Source organism: Littorina saxatilis, linkage group LG13 (assembly GCF_037325665.1).
Source record: "Littorina saxatilis isolate snail1 linkage group LG13, US_GU_Lsax_2.0, whole genome shotgun sequence".
Classification (NCBI taxonomy): Eukaryota; Metazoa; Mollusca; class Gastropoda; order Littorinimorpha; family Littorinidae; genus Littorina; species Littorina saxatilis.
The window spans coordinates 6,921,310-6,945,124 of NC_090257.1; the positions used below are offsets into that span (position 1 = coordinate 6,921,310).

The following is a 23,815-nucleotide window of genomic DNA, read 5'->3' on the forward strand; positions in this document are numbered from 1 at the left end:
ACAAAATGAGTGTGATAATAGTAATACTTATGGAGGCTATGAATAAAGATGATGATGATAATGATAATGAGGAGAAAAACGACGACGTTGACGACGCTGCTGATGACAACCGGACGACGACTTCTTCTTCTTCTGAGTTCGACGTTTATGCCCGGTATATCTTTAGCTCGGTGGCTGCCATGAAGTCCGTCCGTAGCCTTCTGCAGTTCGGCAGCGGGTCCCAGAGCGTGGTGCCCGGGCTGGAGTCTTCTGGCCAGGAGTGCTGGCGTGCTGTCTCCAGATGTGGGCAGGTCTGTAGAATGTCTGAGGGGTTTGCTCCTCTGAGCCACACTCGCGACGACGACGATGATGATGATGATGATGACGACGACGACGACGACGATGATGATGATGATGATGATGATGATGATGATGATGATGATGATGATGATGATGATTACGACGACATTGAAATTCCACATAATATGAAATTTAGACGTTGTTTTGCAACTAAGAACACGAAACTGTTTTTGATGTGATTTATTACCACATTTTTTCTTCTGTACATAACAAAGAAACACAATTATCAGAAGAGAAATAAACATCCAACACGTGGTGTCAACAACAACAACAACAACAAACAACCAAACACACAAACAAACAAACTAACAAGAGAACATTGGTTTTTTTTGGGGTTTTTTTTTGGGGGGGGGGGGGGGGAGACGACGACGAAAAAGCTGACATCTTTAGCTTACAGCAGACACCAGGTTTTAAAAATGTTCGAAAGATAAAGGGAATAAGAAACAAGTCGCGTAAGGCGAAAATACAACATTTAGTCAAGTAGCTGTCGAACTCACAGAATGAAACTGAACGCAATGCAACGCAGCAAGACCGTATACTCGTAGCATCGTCAGTCCACCGCTCATGACAAAGGCAGTGAAATTGACAAGAAGAGCGGGGTAGTAGTTGCGCTGAGAAGGATAGCACGCTTTTCTGTACCTCTCTTCGTTTTAACTTTCTGAGCGTGTTTTCAATCCAAACATATCATATCTATATGTTTTTGGAATCAGGAACCGACAAGGAATAAGATGAAAGTGTTTTTAAATTGATTTCGAAAATTTAATTTTGATAATAATTTTTATATTTTTAATTTTCAGAGCTTGTTTTTAATCCAAATATAACATATTTATATGTTTTTGGAATCAGAAAATGATGGAGAATAAGATGAACGTAAATTTGGATCGTTTTATAAAAAAATATTTTTTTTACAATTTTCAGATTTTTAATGACCAAAGTCATTAATTAATTTTTAAGCCACCAAGCTGAAATGCAATACCAAAGTCCGGGCTTCGTCGGAGATTACTTGACCAAAATTTCAACCAATTTGGTTGAAAAATGAGAGCGTGACAGTGCTGCCTCAACTTTCACGAAAAGCCGGATATGACGTCATCAAAGACATTTATCAAAAAAAGAAACATAACTTCTGAGGATATCATACACAGGAACTCTCATGTCAAATTTCATAAAGATCGGTCCAGTAGTTTAGTCTGAATCGCTCCACACACACACACAGACAGACAGACAGACACACATACACCACGACCCTCGTCTCGATTCCCCCCTCTATGTTAAAACATTTAGTCAAAACTTGACTAAATGTAAAAAAAGAAAGAAAAGAAGAAACAAACAAAAAGAAAAAGAAACAACAGAAAAGCCACGCGAAAAATATTTAAACCTTAAACAAGAACAATAGAAAGAAAGATAGAAAGAAAGAAAACAAGTCGCGTAAGGCGAAAATACAATATTTAGTCAAGTAGCTGTCGAACTCACAGAATGAAACTGAACGCAATGCCATTTTACTCGTAGCATCGTCAGGCCACCGCTCATGGCAAAGGCAGTGAAATTGACAAGAAGAGCGGGGTAGTATACTGTTCAAAAAAAGAAACGCATAGCTTGTAATATTTGGTTAATTTAGTTATATGGCTACAAGGATATCCACCAAACTGCAGAAAATGTTTATCTGGTCGTCGACCTTTCGTCCATTGCCACAAGTGAGCTCTGCACGTGACGCATGCGTTATCAGTGGCTACAATGTCAAAATTGCTCATTTGGCATGACCACTCGTCATGCTTCAGTGTAATCTCGTGAAACTCGGGGAATATTGAGCTCTCACCATGTCTTCCAAAACCCATAAAAGCGGATTGTTCGCCACAAAGAAATCAGACGACAATTCAGCGACGAAAGATGGCCCGATTGAGCAGAGAAGACCGCCAAATTGCATTGGGTCGTTTACAAGCAGGCCAAAGTCAAAGTGCAATCGCCAGGCACTTCCACGTGTCCCAGAGCACCATCAGTAGACTTGCCACGAGCGGGAAGACCAAGGGCGACAACTGCTGCTCACGACCGCTTCATACGGCTCCGCCACCTCCGGAATCGTTTCCTGTCGGCCTCATCTTCTGTCCAGGCTCTCCCCGGGCCACACCGATTATCGGACCAGACCGTGCGGAACCGCCTGCATGAAGCTGGTTTGAGAGCTCGCAGACCTCACAGAGGAGCTGTCCTCACCCGCCGCCATCGCCAGAACCGAGTGCAGTGGGGCAACCAGCACCTTCGCTGGACCGTCCGGAATCACTGGAGACACGTGTGGTTCAGCGACGAGTCCTACTTCCTGCTCCAGCGACATGATGGTCGGAGGAGGGTCTACCGGAGAGTAAACGAACGTTACGCGCCCAACTGTGTGGATGAGGCACCCGTTCATGGTGGTGGAGGCGTCATGGTGTGGGGGGCGATCAATACCGCTGGAAGGAGCACCCTGGTGCACGTCCAAGGGCGCATAACTGCCCAGCGATACGTGGAGGAAATTCTGCGCCCACACGCCCTTCCTCTTCTGGCTGACCAGGATGCCATATTCCAGCAGGACAACGCTCGCCCGCACACAGCACGACTCACCACCCAGTTCCTCCCCGACCACCATGTCCAGGTGCTTCCCTGGCCATCCATGTCGCCAGACATGAACCCGATAGAACACCTCTGGGATGAATTGGACAGACGTGTGCGCAGGCGAGAAGAAGCGCCGGCAAATCACCGCGATCTATTGCAGGCACTTCAGGAGGAGTGGGACACCATCCCACAGCAAGATATCCGGCATCTGATCCAGTCCATGCCCAGAAGGTGCCGGGCAGTTGTTGCTGCTCAAGGCAGTCACACCCCCTACTGACTTGACAGCCTCGGCACCCAATCGTATTGATTGACTGATTGATTTGAAGATGCAAATGAACTGTGTGTGCATTCAACTGTGTCCATACCAAATTTCAAACAAATAATCTAAATATTGGATTTTCTGTTAATTTTTTCGAAAAATAAAACAAATTTGGCAAGTAGCAACTATGCGTTTCTTTTTTTGAACAGTATAGTTGCGCTAAGAAGGATAGCACGCGTTTCTGTACCTCTCTTTGTTTTAACTTTCTGAGCGTGTTTTTAATCCAAACATATCATATCTATATGTTTTTGGAATCAGGAACCGACAAGGAATAAGATGAAAGTGTTTTTAAATTGATTTGGACAATTTAATTTTGATAATAATTTTTATATATTTAATTTTCAGAGCTTGTTTTTAATCCAAATATAACATATTTATATGTTTTTGGAATCAGCAAATGATGGAGAATAAGATAAACGTAAATTTAAAGCGTTTTATAAATTTTTATTTTTTTTTACAATTTTCCGATTTTTAATGACCAAAGTCATTAATTAATTTTTAAGCCACCAAGCTGAAATGCAATACCGAACCCCGGGCTTCGTCGAAGATTACTTGACCAAAATTTCAACCAATTTGGTTGAAAAATGAGGGCGTGACAGTGCCGCCTCAACTTTCACGAAAAGCCGGATATGACGTCATCAAAGACATTTATCAAAAAAATGAAAAAAAAGTTCGGGGATTTCATACCCAGGAACTCTCATGTCAAATTTCATAAAGATCGGTCCAGTAGTTTAGTCTGAATCGCTCTACACACACACACAGACAGACAGACACACACACACACACACACACACACACATACACCACGACCCTCGTCTCGATTCCCCCCTCTACGTTAAAATATTTAGTCAAAACTTGACTAAATATAAAAACGAAATAAGGAAACAAAAGAAAGAATGACAGAAAAAAGACAAAAGAATCGAATGTAGGAAGGAAAACACAAAAATGAAAATGAAATATCAAAAACGCAACAACAAACACACTAACTTTCACCTGCTATTATACATAAACATTTTAATATATTTCACATAGAAATACATTTTTTTTTAATTAGACAAAATATGTTCATCTATTAAGTGTCATGGTGGGGAACCGAGTATACGTATACAATGTAGATCAAACAACAAACAGACACATCTTTCACGCTGCAGACTTGAATTCTGACGTGATGATACACAACCGCGCACGCACACACGCATGCAAGTGTGAAACAGTAGGCTTAATAATTGTATTTAAACGTAATCATATATCCTCCAATCACACCGACACACACACCTACACGCACGCACGCACACACCGATACACACACGCACAAACACACCGTCACACACAACGACACACACACACACCGTCACACACAACGACACACACACACACACCGATACACACACCGTCACACACAACGACACACACACACACCGATACACACACCGTCACACACGACACACACAAACACACACCAACAAACAAACCGACACACTAACACACACACACAAACACGCACTCACACACACAAACACACACACACACACACACACAACTTTTACACACACACAAACAAACAAACAAACGGAGTCTCTCCTTCAACCTCACTATGAGTCTCTCTCTCGCTCTCTCATTTCTCTGACTGTAATATTGATCGTGTCACGGGCTGTGAACTAATCAAAAATAAATGATAAACACATCGTGCAGCATAACCTACTGTCAAGTCACAAGCCGAGTCTTTCAGGATATAGTCGTAGGTGAATAAAACCGGCACGGTTGGCCTAGTGGTAAGGCGTCCGCCCCGTGATCGGGAGGTCGTGGGTTCGAACCCCGGCCGGGTCATACCGAAAACTTTAAAATTGGCAATCTAGTGGCTGCTCCGCCTGGCGTCTGGCATTATGGGGTTAGTGCTAGGACTGGTTGGTCCGGTGTCTTTTTGTTTGTTTGTTTGTTTGCTTAACGCCCAGCCGACCACGAAGGGCCATATCAGGGCGGTGCTGCTTTGACATATAACGTGCGCCACACACAAGACAGAGGTCGCAGCACAGGCTTCATGTCTCACCCAGTCACGTCTGGGGGCCCGGTAGCTCAGTTGGTAGAGCACTGGACTTGTGATCGAAAGGTCGCAGTTCGAATTCGGGCCGGGACGGACACGGGTCAACTTTATGTGCAGACCCAGAGACGGAAGCCATGTCCCACCCCCGTGTCATCACAATGGCACGTAAAAGACCTTGGTCATTCTGCCATAAGTGCAGGTGGCTGAATACACCTAAACACGCAGACACCTGGGTAGCGCGACTCCGTTGCTGCTAGCTTTCCACTGGGAGGAAGCGACCCGAATTTCCCAGCGATGGGACAATAAAGTAATGAAAATGAAAAAAATTATTCTGACAGCGGACCAACCAGTCCTAGCACGAACCCCATAATGCCAGACGCCAGGCGGAGCAGCCACTAGATTGCCAATTTTAAAGTCTTAGGTATGACCCGGCCGGGGTTCGAACCCACGACCTCCCGATCACGGGGCGGACGCCTTACCACTAGGCCAACCGTGCCGGTGGGTGGTCTGGTGTCAGAATAATGTGACTGGGTGAGACATGAAGCCTGTGCTGCGACTTCTGTCTTGTGTGTGGCGCACGTTATAATGTCAAAGCAGCACCGCCCTGATATGGCCCTTCGTGGTCGGCTGTGCGTTTAAGCAAAAAAACAAGAAAAGAAGAAAAAAAGGTGAATAAAACTATGAGCACAACCATTCGAAACAGAAGCAGTAATGTACTGCTCAGTTAAAGATAAAGACGGGCGCAGTGGCGTGGTGGTAAGACGTCGGCCTCCTAATCGGGAGGTCGTGAGTTCGAATCCCGGTCGCTGCCGCCTGGTGGGTTAAGAGTGGAGATTTTTCCGATCTCCCAGGTCAACTTATGTGCAGACCTGCAAGTGACTTAACCCCCCTCGTGTGTACACGCAAGCACAAGACCAAGTGCGCACGGAAAAGATCCTGTAATCGGGCCATGTCAGAGTTCGGTGGGTTATGGAAACACGAAAATACCCAGCATACCTACTCAACAAAAGCGGAGTGAAGCTGACTATGCTCTCAGAGTATAGTGTGGGGAACCCAAATGGGCAAACGAGCTCACACGTAACCAGACAATTCTGGAACGCTGAAGAAGAAGAAGGAGAAGGATAAGGATTTGTTTGTTTGTTTGTTTGTTTGTTTATTTGCTTAACGCCCAGCCGACCACGAAGGGCCATATCAGGGCGGTGCTGCTTTGACATATAACGTGCGCCACACACAAGACAAAAGTCGCAGCACAGGCTTCACGTCTCACCCAGTCACATTATTCTGACACCGGACCAACCAGTCCTAGCACTAACCCCATAATGCCAGACGCCAGGCGGAGCAGCCACTAGATTGCCAATTTTAAAGTCTTAGGTATGACCCGGCCGGGGTTCGAACCCACGACCTCCCGATCACGGGGCGGAACGTTATTTGTATTTTTGACCAAAATATGACATTTTACACAGACCGAGACAGTCAGTGTTCCTCCGAGACCGCGCTAGAGAGGAATTTTTATTGTAAAACTTGAACAAAATCAGAACTTGCGCTAACACTTACAGTTGTACATCTGTCGATTTCGAACATATTTTACGATTCAAACTTGCTCAGTCTTGTGTCCCTTACAAATGACATTAACTTTTCGTCTCATTCTCTTCACCCACCCAGTATGTCGCTACCTACACCACACCAGTTCTAAAACCAACACCGCAGAGGCCAAGCACACTAGTACAGAACGATGCGTGGAACCACGTGATCGAGACTCGTCAGCTGGTATCGTCACTTCCGCCGCGTGCGCAGAGCGATGTCTGGTCTTTTTGGACTCGATCCATTCCATGATGACCTCCTCTAGAATATCCAAAGGGACGTAACCGACTTTCAACACCTCGTGATGAAACTCCTTGACGTCAAAACGGCGACCTGCAATATAACAATGATATCATTGAACACGAACAATATATATAGCGCGAATCACAGCATATATACTTGTGTGTGTGCGTGGGTGTATGCGCGTGTGTGCGTGTGGGAAAGTGTCCCATCATAATGTGTAGCGAACATCTGTGATTGTTGTTGAAAACGATGGAGTCATTTGAATTGTGTATTGTGTACGTGATTGTGTTGCATTTATTTACAAGATACAAGATACAAGAAGTTTTATTGTCCTCATCAATACAAGGAAATTTGGTATGTGTGTGGCAAGACATGATACACTGATACATAGACATTTACAAAACACAACTGAAGTTCAATATCAGCACACCCTTTTTAAAGTTTATTTGTGTTTTAATATGTAGTGTTGCTGTATAGATTATTCTATTCAAGATTGATTTAAGGCGCTTATGACCTTGAACGGTTGAAAACGACGTTAAACACCAAATAAAGAAAGAAAAAAAGGCGCTTATGTTGTGTATTGTTGATGTTATTAAGATGATTATAAGGCGCTTAGAACTATTTTAGGATTTGCACCCTATAAATACCCTTATTATTATTATTATTATTCTACTTTTGTGCTCGCTGCGCTTCACAATATCAAACTACGCATTACAATACACAATATAAACAAATAATGACAGCTTCTATGAACTTGACTCGGAATCATTACAAATCAAATAGCAACAACATTACATCTAAGTTTAGGCACACAATACAAATAATAATGATTTGCATTCATCAAATGAATATTGAAAAGGCTGTGCGAATCAGTACTTATTCCACCCCTGGTTTTTGTCATCTGTAAACTACACTACTCGTCATAAAACAATATACAGATGCGTTTGAGGGCAGATCTTTCTGAGAAAAAAACAAGCAAAACCAAGTATATCACTGAAAAGACCATTGATTCCGCTACCTTGTTCACAAAATTGAGTTTACATGACATAGTGTCAATACAGTGGAACCTACAACACAGACACCCCCCAAAATCAAATTCGCAAATTCAAGGTTCCCGCGATAAAATCGATAAAAAATCAGAACAACTAAATCGAAAAATGTTTAGCATGTCCTTAGACAGAACAATCAAATGTGCATCCAAATCAGTCAGTTTTGTTCACATATCTTGTCTAACATGGACGCTATGGCATGCTGAGCGGTGTAGGTGTCAATTCTCTCAGCATGCATAAAAGGAAGTTTTTGAAGCCGTTTTAGCGGGTAATGAGACACAAAATAGTACATTTGAGTAACTCGCAAACGCATTGCCTTCAAACTTTCGGAGATTAAGGGGTGTTATTTCATGTTCTTCGCCCAGCAACCTCCGGTTATTTTCCAAGCAAACAGTCTAAATCCTCGATAGCACATTGTCTGTTCTTACCCAATTCCTCTTCGGCCTTTTGCCTGAGGTCTTTAATCTTGATCTCGCCCACTTTGTATGCGCATGCCTGTCCCGGCCACGTGATGTAGCGGTCCACTTCCGCCGCTATCTGACTGCTCGGGAAATCGCTGTAGTTGGATAAAAACGATATCGCCCTCTCACGTGACCATCTGCAATTTGTGAGAAAGAAACAGATGGTAAATTATAAGTTGAAGAAACTGGTTGAAATCAACAAACACACCAACAACACACAACATACACCAACAAACCGCATGAATGGATAGTTAATGGCAAATAAACTACGGGGATATGTTAGCAAGACTATATATATATATATATATAAGCAAATATGGAAAAAATAACCAAAACAAGCCTTCACGTTTTCACCAATATTTCGGCCTCGTGGCCTTCGTCAAGGTGTTCTATAATTAGCTCTTATATATATATATATATATTGCTATTTCATATGTTACGTGGATTTCCATTGGTCAATTGGGCAAAACTGAGCTCAGTGCAAAAGTGATATCGACGATATTTCCGTCGATATCAGTTTTGATATCGACGACCTCTTTATTGCTTCCCCACTTCAAAAACAAAACCCCCTACATTTAAAAACAAACAAATATATATGAAAATGTAATTATCCCAGAATTTAGTTGAGCAAGTGACTAAAGACTTTTTGAAAGAAAAGACATTTTGAAATACTGAAAAGTACAAGAAAAGAGTGAACAAAAAGAAATAATAATCAGAGGGAGGGATATGGAACAGCCAAAACTGAGACAAATACTCTTGTAATTTCTTTACAGTAAATACAAAATGTCCAGAGAATTAGCAATATATATAACATTGACTGACTGTGTGATGATATCTTCTGCTATTGGTCTGTTTCGACAGTGATATCAAAATCGAGACCGGATGTCTCAATAGACCATAGCAGAAGATATCATCACACAGTCCGTCAATATTGGTTAATAGTGATGTCTAATTTTGATATTGTCATTTGCAAATTAGCTACGTAATTATCTTAGCAAGAGTAGCGATTAGTCTAATGTTGATACTGTCGAGCACAATGCAGAGAGCTTATGAATCACATGGGGACAACTTCTTTCAACTTCTCTATTCCAGTTGGCTCCGCGAGTGTTAAGTGGAGATATTGCTCAACAAAATGTTAAGTGGAGATATTGCTCAACAACAAGACAAGAAAAGTTTTTTTCTTCTCCCAATTACTGTGTATCTACTAACCCAAAAGCATGGATTCCTGAATCTACGACCAGTCGGCAAGCGCGGAAAATCTCTGAGCAGTATCTTCCAAATCTGAAAAAGCAATATCATGCAATTCAATAAATACAATGTGTATCACATCATGATCTAATACAATCTTTAAAAAATAAAAAAAAATAAAAATAATACAATTAACACACCATACTGCAATACGATAAAATACCGCTTTACTTTCTCAAACAGAAAAAACCCATTTTTGGGCTGGCTTCAAAACCATTCAACAAAATTAACATTTAACAAACTGACAATCATTTAGATTAACTAACTACATGACAGGCGTTTATTTGACTCGTCTCCTTAGTTTCATTACAATAAACTTGAATTACAATAAGGCTTTTATGTACTAACATCACAGAGATGTACTAAACAAATGCCAGGCAATACATCAAACATGGTACTGATAGCAAACCCAACGTGACGAACAGATGACAATCAAATAAAGTAAACCTCTGGTATTTTGCAAGGAAATGGAGAGACGTAAATTCGTGTTTCATTTAGAAACATACACAAATCAGACACACAGACAGAAAGACGCCGACCGTAAACACAGAAAAACTGACACACAGAGACAGACACACAGAGACACAGAGACAGACAGACAGAGTCAGGCAGACAGACACACAGACACACAGACAGACACAGTCAGACACACAGACAGACACAGTCAGACAGACAGACACACAGACAGACACACAGACAGACACACAGACAGACACACAGACAGACAGACACACAGGCAGACAGACAGACAGACACACAGACAGACAGACAGACAGACAGACACACAGACATACAGACACACAGGCAGACAGACACACAGACAGACAGACACACAGACAGACAGACACACACACACACACACACCCTTTTCGCACACAAACAGACGAGCGATTAGTTAATCAATGTGTCATTAAGACACATTTTTTTTAAATGTCCAAATAAAAATCCGTAGATACTCACAGGTAAAAAGGATCTTCAAACAGTGCCATTTCCTCTCCAAGGTACTCTGCGTAAAGAGCCCAACCCTGCAAAAGCGTAACAAAATATGACATGGTTAGGTTGGATAAGGCAATTTAATTTAGTGCTGTATCTCTCACTTACATCTGGGTTGAAAACAAGACTGAATGAGACACCGACACACCTCAGCATACGCACTGTAGACGGAAAAATGGAAGGGCACAGAAAACAAACTCACCTCAGCATACGCGCTATAGACAGGGAAGTGGAAGGGCACAGAAAACAGACTCACCTCAGCATACGCGCTATAGACAGGGAACTGGAAGGGCACAGAAAACAGACTCACCTCATCATACGCGCTATAGACAGGGAACTAACTGGAAGGGCACAGAAAACAGACTCACCTTAGCATACGCGCTATAGACAGGGAACTTGGAAGGGCACAGAAAACAGACCCACCTCAGCATACGCACTGTAGACAGGGGAGTGGAAGGGCACAGAAAACAGACTCACCTCATCAAACGCGCTATAGACTGGGAAGTGGAAGGGCACAGAAAACACGGACTCATCTCATCATACGCTCTATAGACTGGGAAGTGGAAGGGCACAGAAAACAGACTCACCTCGTCATACGCACTATAGCCAGGGAAGTGAAAGGGCACAGAAAACAGACTCACCTCAGCATACGCGCTATAGACTGGGAAGTGGAAGGGCAGAGAAAAAACAGACTCACCTCATCATACGCGCTATAGACAGGGGAGTGGAAGGGCACAGAAAACAGACTCACCTCATCATACGCACTATAGCCAGGGAAGTGAAAGGGCACAGAAAACAGACTCACCTTAGCATACGCGCTATAGACAGGGGAGTGGAAGGGCACAGAAAACAGACTCACCTTAGCATACGCGCTATAGACAGGGAAGTGGAAGGGCACAGAAAACAGACTCATCTCATCATACGCTCTATAGACAGGGAAGTGGAAGGGCACAGAAAACAGACTCATCTCATCATACGCTCTATAGACAGGGAAGTGGAAGGGCACAGAAAACAGACTCACCTCATCATACGCGCTATAGACAGGGAACTGGAAGGGCACAGAAAACACTCACCTCATCATATGCTCTACAGACAGGGAAGTGGAAGGGCACATAAAACAAACTCACCTCATCATACGCACTATAGACAGGGAAGTGGAAGGGCACATAAAACAAACTCACCTCAGCATACGCGCTATAGACAGGGAAGTGGAAGGGCACAGAAAACAGACTCACCTCATCATACGCACTATAGACAGGGAAGTGGAAGGGCACAGAAAACAGACTCACCTCATCATACGCACTGTAGACGGGAAAGTGGAAGGGCACAGAAAACAAACTCACCTCATAATACGCGCTATAGACAGGGAAGTGGAAGGGCACAGAAAACAGACTCACCTCATCATACGCACTGTAGACGGGAAAGTGCAAGGGTACAGAAAACAAACTCACCTCATAATACGCGCTATAGACAGGGAAGTGGAAGGGCACAGAAAACAGACTCACCTCATCATACGCACTATAGACAGGGAAGTGGAAGGGCACAGAAAACAGACTCACCTCATCATACGCACTATAGACAGGGAAGTGGAAGGGCACAGAAAACAGACTCACCTCAGCATACGCGCTATAGACAGGGAAGTGGAAGGGCACAGAAAACAGACGACAGTTCATGGCGGAGCCAGAAAAAAACGGATATACACGTGAAAGCCTAGTCGTGCAAAAAAACAAACAAACAAACAAACAATACACACACACAGACACACACACACACAGACAGACAAACAGACACAGACAACATAGACACACACAGACACAGACACACACACGCACACACAAACTGACTCCTCCCAATGCACACACGCACAGAAAGGACGAGTTACTGACTACAAGCACAGAAGAAGCCCATCGTATTTCCTTGTTCTGGGGACTCACCTCAGCATACGCACTGTAGACGGGGAAGTGGAAGGGCACAGAGAAGAGACGACCGTTCATGGAATCCACCCGGTACCTGGGGATGTTGAAGCGACGTGTGTACGACTCTTGGAAATGGTGGCCCGGGTTCGTCTCGTGCAGGGCCAAGGGTAGCATGGTAAAAGTCGATCTGAATCATCAACATGTTTTGGGAATTTTTAATATAAGCCGGCTTTATGATTGAGTATGGTGAGTTTACGGGCGAAAAGACACGCCCATCATCATTTTCATCGAAAAGAGATGAACATCGTTGTAGCTTGGTCGGTTTTAAACTGAACAAACATCAACATCATTATGGGCAGGTGATCAGAAAAACAAACAGATGAACTAACAGACAGAGTACACACACACACAGACACACACACACACACACACACATGCACACACACAGACACACAGACACACACACACACACAGTATAAGGTATGTGTACGACATAACACTTTTTCGTTTCACTCTGATCAAGTTAAACGTAAAACGAAAACCCCCTGCCTAAAAAGCATGCGTTAAGATTATATAACTGAACTGAAGGAACGAAACAATTAAATAAATCTCACCTTTTCGTGGGTTCCTTGAGGTTGACGTAGAAGACATTCTGTCCATAAGACCCCCACGGCCCATCGTTCTCCACTGGAACAACTCTGCAAGACAGACACCAACAGCCACAATTGCAGTTTAATTTTAAATCACAGAATCAAACAAGTCGCGCAAGGCGAAAATACAACATTTAGTCAAGTAGCTGTCGAACTCACAGAATGAAACTGAACGCAATGCAACGCAGCAAGACCGTATACTCGTAGCATCGTCAGTCCACCGCGCACGGCAAAGGCAGTGAAATTGACAAGAAGAGCGGGGTAGTACTTGCGCTGAGAAGGATAGCACGCTTTTCTGTACCTCTCTTCGTTTTAACTTTCTGAGCGTGTTTTTAATCCAAACATATCATATCTATATGTTTTTGGAATCAGGAACCGACAAGGAATAAGATGAAAGTGTTTTTAAATTGATTTGGAAAATTTAATTTTGATAATAATTTTTATATATTTAATTTTCAGAGCTTGTTTTTAATCCAAATATAACATATTTATATGTTTTTGGAATTAGCAAATGATGGAGAATAAGATGAACGTAAATTTGGATAGTCATTAATTAATTTTTAAGCCACCAAGCTGAAATGCAATACCGAAGTCCGGGCTTCGTCGAACATTACTTGACCAAAATTTCAACCAATTTGGTTGAAAAATGAGGGCGTGACAGTGCCGCCTCAACTTTCACGAAAAGCCGGATATGACGTCATCAAAGACATTTATCCAAAAAATGAAAAAAACGTTCGGGGATATCATACCCAGGAACTCTCATGTCAAATTTCATAAAGATCGGTCCAGTAGTTTGGTCTGAATCGCTCTACACACACTTTCAAATTTTAGAGGGTCCATGGACATCCACTGCAGAGTTTCAGAGGGTCCTAAGGGTCCAAAAGCCGAAAGATCCCAGTGGACTTATAAAACATTAATGGTATCTACGGTACGCACGATAAAGGAAATTTAGTGCGTCCCAGGACCCGCTCTTTTAAAGTCTAGTGCGTCCCGGGACCCCCTCCATAAATGTCTAGTACGTGTTTTCGGCTCCTAGTACGTATATGACGCAGGGACGCGCACTACGGGGAGCCCTGCATGGGAGTGACGCTGTACTCACGTGACCGAGGGAATGTCGACGTTGTAGAACATCCGGGGCAGTCTGGGATCAATGATATCCTTTAGAAGAACGTTGTACCGCAGCAACAAATCTTCCTGGAATAAAAAATAAATAAGTGGAAAAAAAACCACACAAAAACACAAACACACACACACACACATATTGATAAAAGAATTAAAGAAAGAAAGAATGAATAAATAAACGAAGGACCAATTTTTTTTATCAAAAAAGGAAATATTTGAAGTTGAATCTGTTGCAAGTCTCACTTTGAACGAACGAAGTACTGATCATCATGATATCAAAATGAAATCAACAGAAGGATCCGCCAAGCTTGAAGAAAAAAGACAGAGGCAGAAAATTATTTTCATAACACACAAGTTCAGCCACTTTACCTTCGTATGGTTGTAGAATTTTGGAATGTATTTCACGTAATTGAAGAAAGATTTCAAATCTCCATTGAAACCAACGTTTTCCATAATCTGAAATAATATCAATAACAAAATGAGTAACGCTACAAATTCAAGCATGCATGGAACACATGACAAACAAAAAACGCTAATCCGTTTAGACGATCACGCACGCAAGACCGCGCGTACGGCATATGCACACACGCACGCACGCACGCACGCACGCACGCACGCACACACACACAAACACACACAAACACACACACACAAACACACACACACACATACGCACACACACACACACACACAGACACATGCACACACACAGACACACAGACACATGCACACACACAGACACACACACACACACACACACACACACACACACACACACACACACACACACACACACACACCATCAACACACACATCGTGAACTAACCTCACGTGAGCCAATAGTCTTTATATTCTATTTCTATTTATTTGAATTTTCGGTAAAATCATTTATCCATTGCTACATTTGTGTACTTCATCACATCACAGATCTGACCTTTTTAATATTTCCTTCGATTCTGGCCACCTCTCTGACGCCGAGATCGAAGATCTGTTCAGGTGTGATCCGTACCCCGAGGTACCAGTCCAAGCAGGCCTGATAGTATTCCAACCCGTGGGGTAGCGAGTGTACCCCTTCCTGTTGTCGAGTAGCTGGAAAGTACTCCTGGAAAATGAAAGAAAAACAAAATTAAGAAAAAGATTTTTTTTCTTCGAAGACTAGGTTGCTTTGACGGACATATCTGACGAAGCGGTAAAGTCTGCTGGAAAGTATTGTGGATGAATATTACAGAGGACGTAGCATACTGCTACTAAAACAGAACAAAAACAACAACACAAAAACAAAGAAACAAACAAACAGACTGGGCAGACGCGTTTATGTGCAGATCTTTGTAATGAGTCCGTCTGGGTCAAAACTGGCTATATGACCAGAAAGCCCCCCCCCTCCCCCCCCCTCCCCCCCCCCCCCTGCATTTTTTATATATATTTTTTTTTATACAAAGCCGGGTTTTGCCGTCTCCCATGCCCCTAATGGCTTTGTTTGTTTGTTTGTTTGTTTGTTTGCTTAACGCCCAGCCGACCACGAAGGGCCATATCAGGGCGGTGCTGCTTTGACATATAACGTGCGCCACACACAAGACAGAAGTCGTAGCACAGGCTTCATGTCTCACCCAGTCACATTATTATGACACCGGACCAACCAGTCCTAGCACTAACCCCATAATGCCAGACGCCAGGCGGAGCAGCCACTAGATTGCCAATTCCCTAATGGCTTTGCCGTGAGGGCGTAAGGCTTACGTTTCTCAGAAAGGCCATTCAATCCCCTACCATATTCAGCGAACAGTTTGATTGTACAGGAGGTAGTGTCTATGCAGTTGAACAGACAACACACTGATAAATGTGACCCTCCACCACGGAATGAGTCACATGTCACCTTTGCATGATTTTCATATTTTTACATTTTCATAACGAGTTGTTTAAGCTCTATCCAGTGGTGAAAACCGTTTTAGAAAAGAGCGAAATGTTTGAGTTATAAGACTAAGGTGACCCTCACACTGTTACCAAACACTCCCCGGACTTATATTAAACCTAGCGCAGAACCGCGCGAGGTGACATGCGACTCATTTCGTGGTGGAGGGTCACAAATTGGACACAAAATCAGAACTAAAACTGGACAAGTTTGGTATATATCAGAGTAAAGAACAAGCAACTTTCTACCCAAAAAGGTCAGTTTTGTTCACCTATCTCGTCAACAAAATGATACTATGGCATGCCGAAAAGTGTAGGTGTTATTCTTCTCAGAAGCCGCAAAAGTTGGATGTTGGTGTTCACAGTCATCACCAGAGTATTTCGGTTTGAGTTTTTTGGTGAGGAAAAAAAACAGTGAGTGCATTTTTCATACTCGGCCAAACATGCTTGTGGGTGTCAGTGTTCCCTCTGGAATTTCTGGCGCCCGAACGTTGTCTGGAAGTATTCGCCAGGAATTCCAATGCCATTGAATCAAACAGAGAAATACGTAATAAATAGCCTGCTATTTTTGTCGCTCGTTAATCCCTCCATCCTCCCCCGCCCCGCCCCCCTGAAAAAAGACGAAAAAGTTTAATACAATCAGCGCATATACAGCATTCTTCCGTTGACGAAAGAGAAGCTCATTTGCATAAATCCAGACAACTCGTGGCGGAACGTTTATTGACAGAGGGCAGCATGTAAGCTCCCTTTAGCGCGAAGGGAAAACACTCGCGATCTCTTCAAAGAGGAGGTAGAAAAGACTCGCTGGGCTGGCAGAGACTGATAATTTCCCCCAGGAAATGAAGGGGGCATATTTTGAGAGGTCGCCAACACAAGCGTTGGAAGCAAAAAGGACAAAGAAAAAGAAAAGAAAAAGGAAAAAAAGAACGTCGTTATAAAAAATATCACCAAATGTGAGGCATTCCCTAACTGCTGAGAAAATAAATTCTCATATGAGGTTAATAATAATAATAATAATAATAATAATAATAATAATTGTCAGTAAGTACTTCGTAAGTATGCGCTTCGTTCAATAATGAATTTTCTCGATTTGCTCTATAAATCCCTTAGTGCACTGGGATGTCTCAATAACTTAAATAATAATAATAATAATAATAATAATAATAATAATAATAATAATAAACCATTCTTTTATAACGCTTTTCACCGCCAAATGGCAGTCTCATGGCGCTTTACATTAGACATTAAAATTTAACATTTTACATATAAAAAGGTTACTCGTAAATAAAACAAGAACGACTTACTTGACTGATAAGTTGACAGCTGATCAACTTATAAAATGCAACTGCTTTGCATGGACAGACAATTCAGAACTGACCTGTCGTTAACATGGGATAAGACCATTCCTCCACTTGGTCACATACCACAAATGAACAGCCTGAGTGTCCTCTGTGCACAGATGGATGTATTTTTATGAATTAGTTAAACCATTAGTGGCTTTTTAAGACAGTATTTCGTCTTGAAGACGTTTGAACTTATTTGGATTTTATCTGTACATTTATTGACTTTAAAGATGACACGGACAGCACTTTAAGGTCAGTGTTCTTGGAAATATGATAGGCGGGCTTGTTATTACATACGTGAACCTATGTTTTATGTTTTATGTGTGTTGTCCTATACAATTGTTGTTATAATCGTTTACAGGCAGACAGTGTGTGCCGACATTTTTTTCTCCATTTTTATGTAATATTTTAATAGACAATAAAGTGCTGTTATTGTTATTGTTATTGTTATTGTAAATACAATACCAATTCAATACAGCAAGCAGTCAGATTGTGAATGTTTGGTATGTGACCAAGCAGAAGGATTGTCTTATCCCTTGTAAAAAACCCTGGTCTGATCTGAGACGGTAAACCGAACTTTTTACACGGCAAGGGATATGCCTTAATATCAAAACAAAAAAGAGGCTATATATATACACACTCCATATTTTTGCTTATATCGTGCGTGTTGTTTTTCCTTTTCATCCTCAGTTATCTACCTTACTTCTTCTATTTCTCTCTTTTTTTTTTTACCTGGGAAGTGAGAAATATTGATGGTCTTGCCAAGGGGTGACGGATACTGTTCTCACCTATTTTCACCTATTTGCTCAGGTATCCTCAACGAGGGAGAGGGTGAACGTACACTGGGCGTGTAAACCGCTCATAAGTCATCCGTCAATGTCTGTTAAAGAATTCCGACACGGAACAAAGCCGTCCCTGTTCTTCTTGTTTCTTCTGGTTCTTGATCTGGTTCTTCCTCTTCTTCTTTTGACGAAAGGAACTTTTCCTTGGCATGGTTTTGGTGATCCTCATTCTAGTTTTTGATAGTTTGTTTGTTTGTTCGTTCATGGGCTGAAACTCCCACGGCTTTTACGTGTATGACCGTTTTTACCCCGCCATTTAGGCAGCCATACGCCGCTTTCGGAGGAAGCATGCTGGGTATTTTCGTGTTTCTATAACCCACCGAACTCTGACATGGATTACAGGATCTTTTTCGTGCGCACTTGGTCTTGTGCTTGCGTGTACACACGGGGGTGTTTGGACACCGAGGAGAGTCTGCACACAAAGTTGACTCTGAGAAATAAATCTCTCGCCGAACGTGGGGACGAACTCACGCTGACAGAGGCCAACTGCATGGATACAAATCCAGCGCGCTACCGACTGAGCAACATCCCCGCCCGTTTTTGATAGTGATTTTTAATTAATTTATTGCAAAGCCTTGACGAATTTGTGCTGTCTAAGTGATTAAAGGTCTTTTTTTTCTTTCTTTCTTTTAAATAAATCACTTTGTTAGTGGTTTTTGATTCTAAGTTGACATGTATCCATTATAATTGTCCTCATTGTTTATGTGTTTGTATGTCACTTTGTTGTCATTGTTGTTGCTGCTGTTGTTGTTGATGTTGTTATTGTTGTCCGAATTTTCTCCATTCGGTTTGAAACCGAAACAGAATTAAGAAATGAAGATCATAAACCTGTTTACAGGAAAATTGGAAATCATGTCTGAATAGATGTACTTTTTCAATTTTCAGCCCCAGTGAACAGTAATGCTTAATTACAGCAGACAAACACACAAATAATATCAAACTAACACTTAGTTCCTGACAAAAAGTTGAACCACTGATACCATGTGCAGAAAAAAAAAAATACCCCCCCCCCCCCCCAAAAAAAAAAAAAAAAAAAAAATTAATTTTGATATTAATTTTTATATATTTAATTTTCAGAGCTTGTTTTTAATACAAATATAACATATTTATATGTTTTTGGAATCAGAAAATAATGGAGAATAAGATGAACCTAAATTTGGATCGTTTTATACATTTTTATTTTTTTTTTACAATTTTCAGATTTTTAATGACCAAAGTCATTAATTAATTTTTAAGCCACCAAGCTGAAATGCAATACCGAAGTTCGGGCTTTGTCGAAGATTACTTGACCAAAATTTCAACCAATTTGGTTGAAAAATGAGGGCGTGACAGTGCCGCCTCAACTTTCACGAAAAGCCGGATATGACGTCATCAAAGACATTTATCCAAAAAAGTGAAAAAAACGTTCGGGGATTTCATACCCAGGAACTCTCATGTCAAATTTCATAAAGATCGGTCCAGTAGTTTAGTCTGAATCGCTCTACACACACACACACACACACACACACACACACACACAGACAGACACACAATCAATCAATCAATGAGTCTTATATCGCGCATATTCCGTGGGTACAGTTCTAGGCGCTCTGCAGTGATGCCGTGTGAGATGAAATTTTATACGGCCAGTAGATTGCAGCCATTTCGGCGCATATTTACCTTTCACGGCCTATTATTCCAAGTCACACGGGTATAGGTAGACAATTATTAACTGTGCCTAAGCAATTTTGCCAGGAAAGACCCTTTTGTCAATCGTGGGATCTTTAACGTGCACACCCAATGTAGTGTACACGGGGGGAGGTTCGGACACCGAAGAGAGTCTGCACACAAAGTTGACTCTGTGAAATAAATTTCTGCCGAACCTGGGATCGAACTCACGCTTACAGCGGCCAACTGAATACAAATCCAGCGCGCTACCAACTGAGCTATATCCCCGCCCGCACACACACGCACTTACACCACGACCCTCGTCTCGATTCCCCCCTCTACGTTAAAACATTTAGTCAAAACTTGACTAAATGTAAAAAGAAAGAAAAAAAACACCACAGGGGTGGGGGCATGATAAAACCAATACAATAATTATGTATGTCTCTCACCTCTTCCACGAACTTCTTCATTTCCTTCAGAGCTCGAGATATAGGTCCCAGTAACTCCAGTGCCTTCTGCCACAAGTGTTTCCTTCAATGAATGAAAACAAAATTGTGCGCACATGTAGCCACATTAACATTCCAAATAAATAGTTTCAATACCGTGTTTCATGTGATTGGCGCATCGGAGCGAGGCAACTGAACGAACGTACTTTATTTTACAAGGATAAAGGTTTCAGGGACAGTGCCTTGTCTTACAACCTGTCCTTAAACTAATACAGTACATGTAATATTCACTAAGAAATCATTGAAAATAATAATACATATAAAAAGCGAAATGCGATCAGAATCATATTTGTTTAAAATATCCAAACTAATTGCTGAGAGAGAAGCAGGAAAGAGAAAGTGAACTCAAAACACACACTCACACACACACACATACACACACACAAACACACACACACTAACACACACACACACACACACACACACACACACACACACACACACACACACACACACACACACACACACACAACCTTACTTGGTCTGTTCGGACAAGTTTGTGTCATCCAAAGCAGACTGGAACGGCATGAAGTAGAGTTCTTGCACCCTCAGTTGATCTATCATGGCTGGCACACGGTCCTGTCACGTGACGAAATCAAGACATAAATATGCAAATCTATATTCATATTGATAATGGTATCATACCATCAGGGAAATGACAAAAAAAACCAAGAAATTCCTTCGGGGTAGGAAAAACACCCCCGTTGGTCAAAGGGAAATAACCATTCTCACTGCCACCAACTGAGAAGGTTATTTCCCTTTGACCATTACTATGTCACTCTATAAGTCCTTGTAGAATCTTAATCCACCAATAACTCCCTAACCGTGTGTTTGACTGGTCCCAATTTTTGTAAGGACCGTCTCAGGAATGTATAGAACCTGTTCACCAAGTTTGGTGACGATCGGTCCGTTCATTCTTGAGATCTATATGCGAACACAAACACACAAACACACAAACACATCGAGCGAAACCTATACACACCCCTATACCGGGGGTGTAAAGAGCCAATATTGTCACTTAAATAAGGTGTCAAGGTTCTATTCCATTCAGACCAGCAGGGCTTTGCAGTAATGCATTTAACATATACACCCAAACAGTGTTCCTATACTGGATGTAAAACAGTATAGAACGAATTTAAACGTGATCATTCAGAAGCAATAAATGTGCACATTAAATGTCATGCGGCTCAATTGTCATGTAACAAAAACAGTAAATATGTATTTTTTCAGTCACGTGGCGAAAAGAAACAACGAATATGCAGATTATATGACAAATCGCTAAATCTACTGGAACAGGCACATAAACTAGAGAGTTTGTTAAAACAATCATATCTCTAGGAGTACCCTAATGTACCATATCCAAGGCATAGAGCTAAATGTATTTTCTCGTTTGTGCGAGGTAAAAATTCCAGGTCTCTATGCCCCATTTTGTTTTTAACCACAAAAAGCGAGGCCTCCCATTTTCTTGAAAAGTTGCTTTGAGCCAAACGTCTCTATTTTGCATAGCCGCCTCTTGATACTGGCGGCTGGATTAAACACACACGCCCGCACATTTGTAATACTATTTATATACCCATAATTATTTGTCGGCAACAGGAAAAATATGCTACAGACCGACCGACAGACAGACAGACAGACAGACAGACAGACAGACAGACAGACAGACACACACACACACACACACACACACACACACACACACACACACACACACACACACACACACACACACACATACACACACACAAACACCAGGTTGAGACGGGTTCATTATAAATGTTGTTTATATTCAGCTAAAAATTAACATTTGAGATCATTTGAAGCTCCCCCCCTCCCCCCCCCCACCCCCTCCTACCCCAGAAACTCCGGCGATTTCTTACTCCCTTTGAAATGTGTCAGTCCGAAGACTATCCGTACACGTAGCTTCTGGCACAATCTTCACACCTCGGTAGAAGAAGGAATGTCGTCCAAGATACACATATAGTTAAATGTCTGAGGTAAATGTACCAGCCTGTACCAAGTCAATAAAGGAATTGCGGAGAGAAAGACCGAATACCGAGGACGGAACCGCGACAGAGATGACGTCATTCTTCTCGTCTCACGCAGTCTGCAAGTGAAACTCACGTTCTGCCTCCCAAGAACAATGACAATGACAATACAATGATTCATTCTTTAACGAGGGTAATGGAAACCATGGAAATGTCTCAGGAAAGATCCACAGAGCTGAGGTGCACGACAAAGTTGCCACCCAAACGGGAGCCACGCGCAGTGTTGGATTGGTTAAAACTGAGATGCGTTGTGATTTCAACGAATTAGAACCCGCAGTTTGTTCTCTCCCGTCAGTTTGGGTGGGACCCACATTTGGTTCGTGCACCCGGCTCAGCCCAGGAGACGAAGTAGGTTCCACGAACGGAATGTTACACCGGTAGTATAGACGACGAAAACAGTGAGACCATCTTTGCCTCGTTCCGTACTGAGCATTCGATCGTTTTCTTCGCAACCTCTCGAATATGCCGAGGGCCCGTGTGGAGTTGCGCTGGCGTGTTTACATTAGCTCGGAACACATATGTCAACATTTGGCCGATTTTCTGACCTTTTTCTGCCATGAATATTGGCATCAGTGGCTGATCCAAAATATTTGCGGTTTTATCGTGATGCGGGTTTGATTTTATCTTCGGCCAAGGGAGAGGATTCCTATTATTCATGGCGTGCTACGCGAAAGATGAGTGTTGTTCTTGTATACGATGTCGATTTGACTATTAATAGCAAAAACTGGACAGGCCAGTTGGGAAATGAAACTAAGAGCCATGCAAGAAAGCCGAAGATCTAACGAAAGCAATTGACTGATAGAGAGACATCAAGAGTGACAAAGAAACCAACCGACAGATAAACGCGCGCAACACTGACACATAAAAACACAAACACACACACACTCTCTCTCTCTCTCTCTCTCTCTCTCTCACACACACACACACACACACACACACACACACACACACACAGACACACACACACACACACACATCGACA

At 42.2% G+C, this 23,815-nt stretch overlaps 1 protein-coding gene across 2 annotated transcripts in view; it reads right to left on the minus strand.

Annotated features, from left to right (window-relative positions):
• Positions 1-6,419: 6,419 nt before the first annotated feature.
• Positions 6,420-23,815, minus strand: part of LOC138946365 (uncharacterized) — a 160,666-nt gene continuing 143,270 nt past the window's right edge. For both annotated transcript variants that reach the window (XM_070317936.1, XM_070317938.1), the window contains exons 7-17: positions 21,264-21,364; positions 20,729-20,810; positions 15,477-15,644; positions 14,912-14,998; positions 14,520-14,614; positions 13,385-13,468; positions 12,789-12,957; positions 10,822-10,886; positions 9,823-9,894; positions 8,581-8,750; positions 6,420-7,193 (exon numbers count right to left, since the gene is read on the minus strand). In XM_070317936.1, coding sequence (XP_070174037.1) covers positions 6,949-7,193; positions 8,581-8,750; positions 9,823-9,894; positions 10,822-10,886; positions 12,789-12,957; positions 13,385-13,468; positions 14,520-14,614; positions 14,912-14,998; positions 15,477-15,644; positions 20,729-20,810; positions 21,264-21,364 — 1,338 coding nt within the window. In that variant the 3' untranslated portion in view covers positions 6,420-6,948. The remainder of the gene's footprint in view (positions 7,194-8,580; positions 8,751-9,822; positions 9,895-10,821; positions 10,887-12,788; positions 12,958-13,384; positions 13,469-14,519; positions 14,615-14,911; positions 14,999-15,476; positions 15,645-20,728; positions 20,811-21,263; positions 21,365-23,815) is intronic.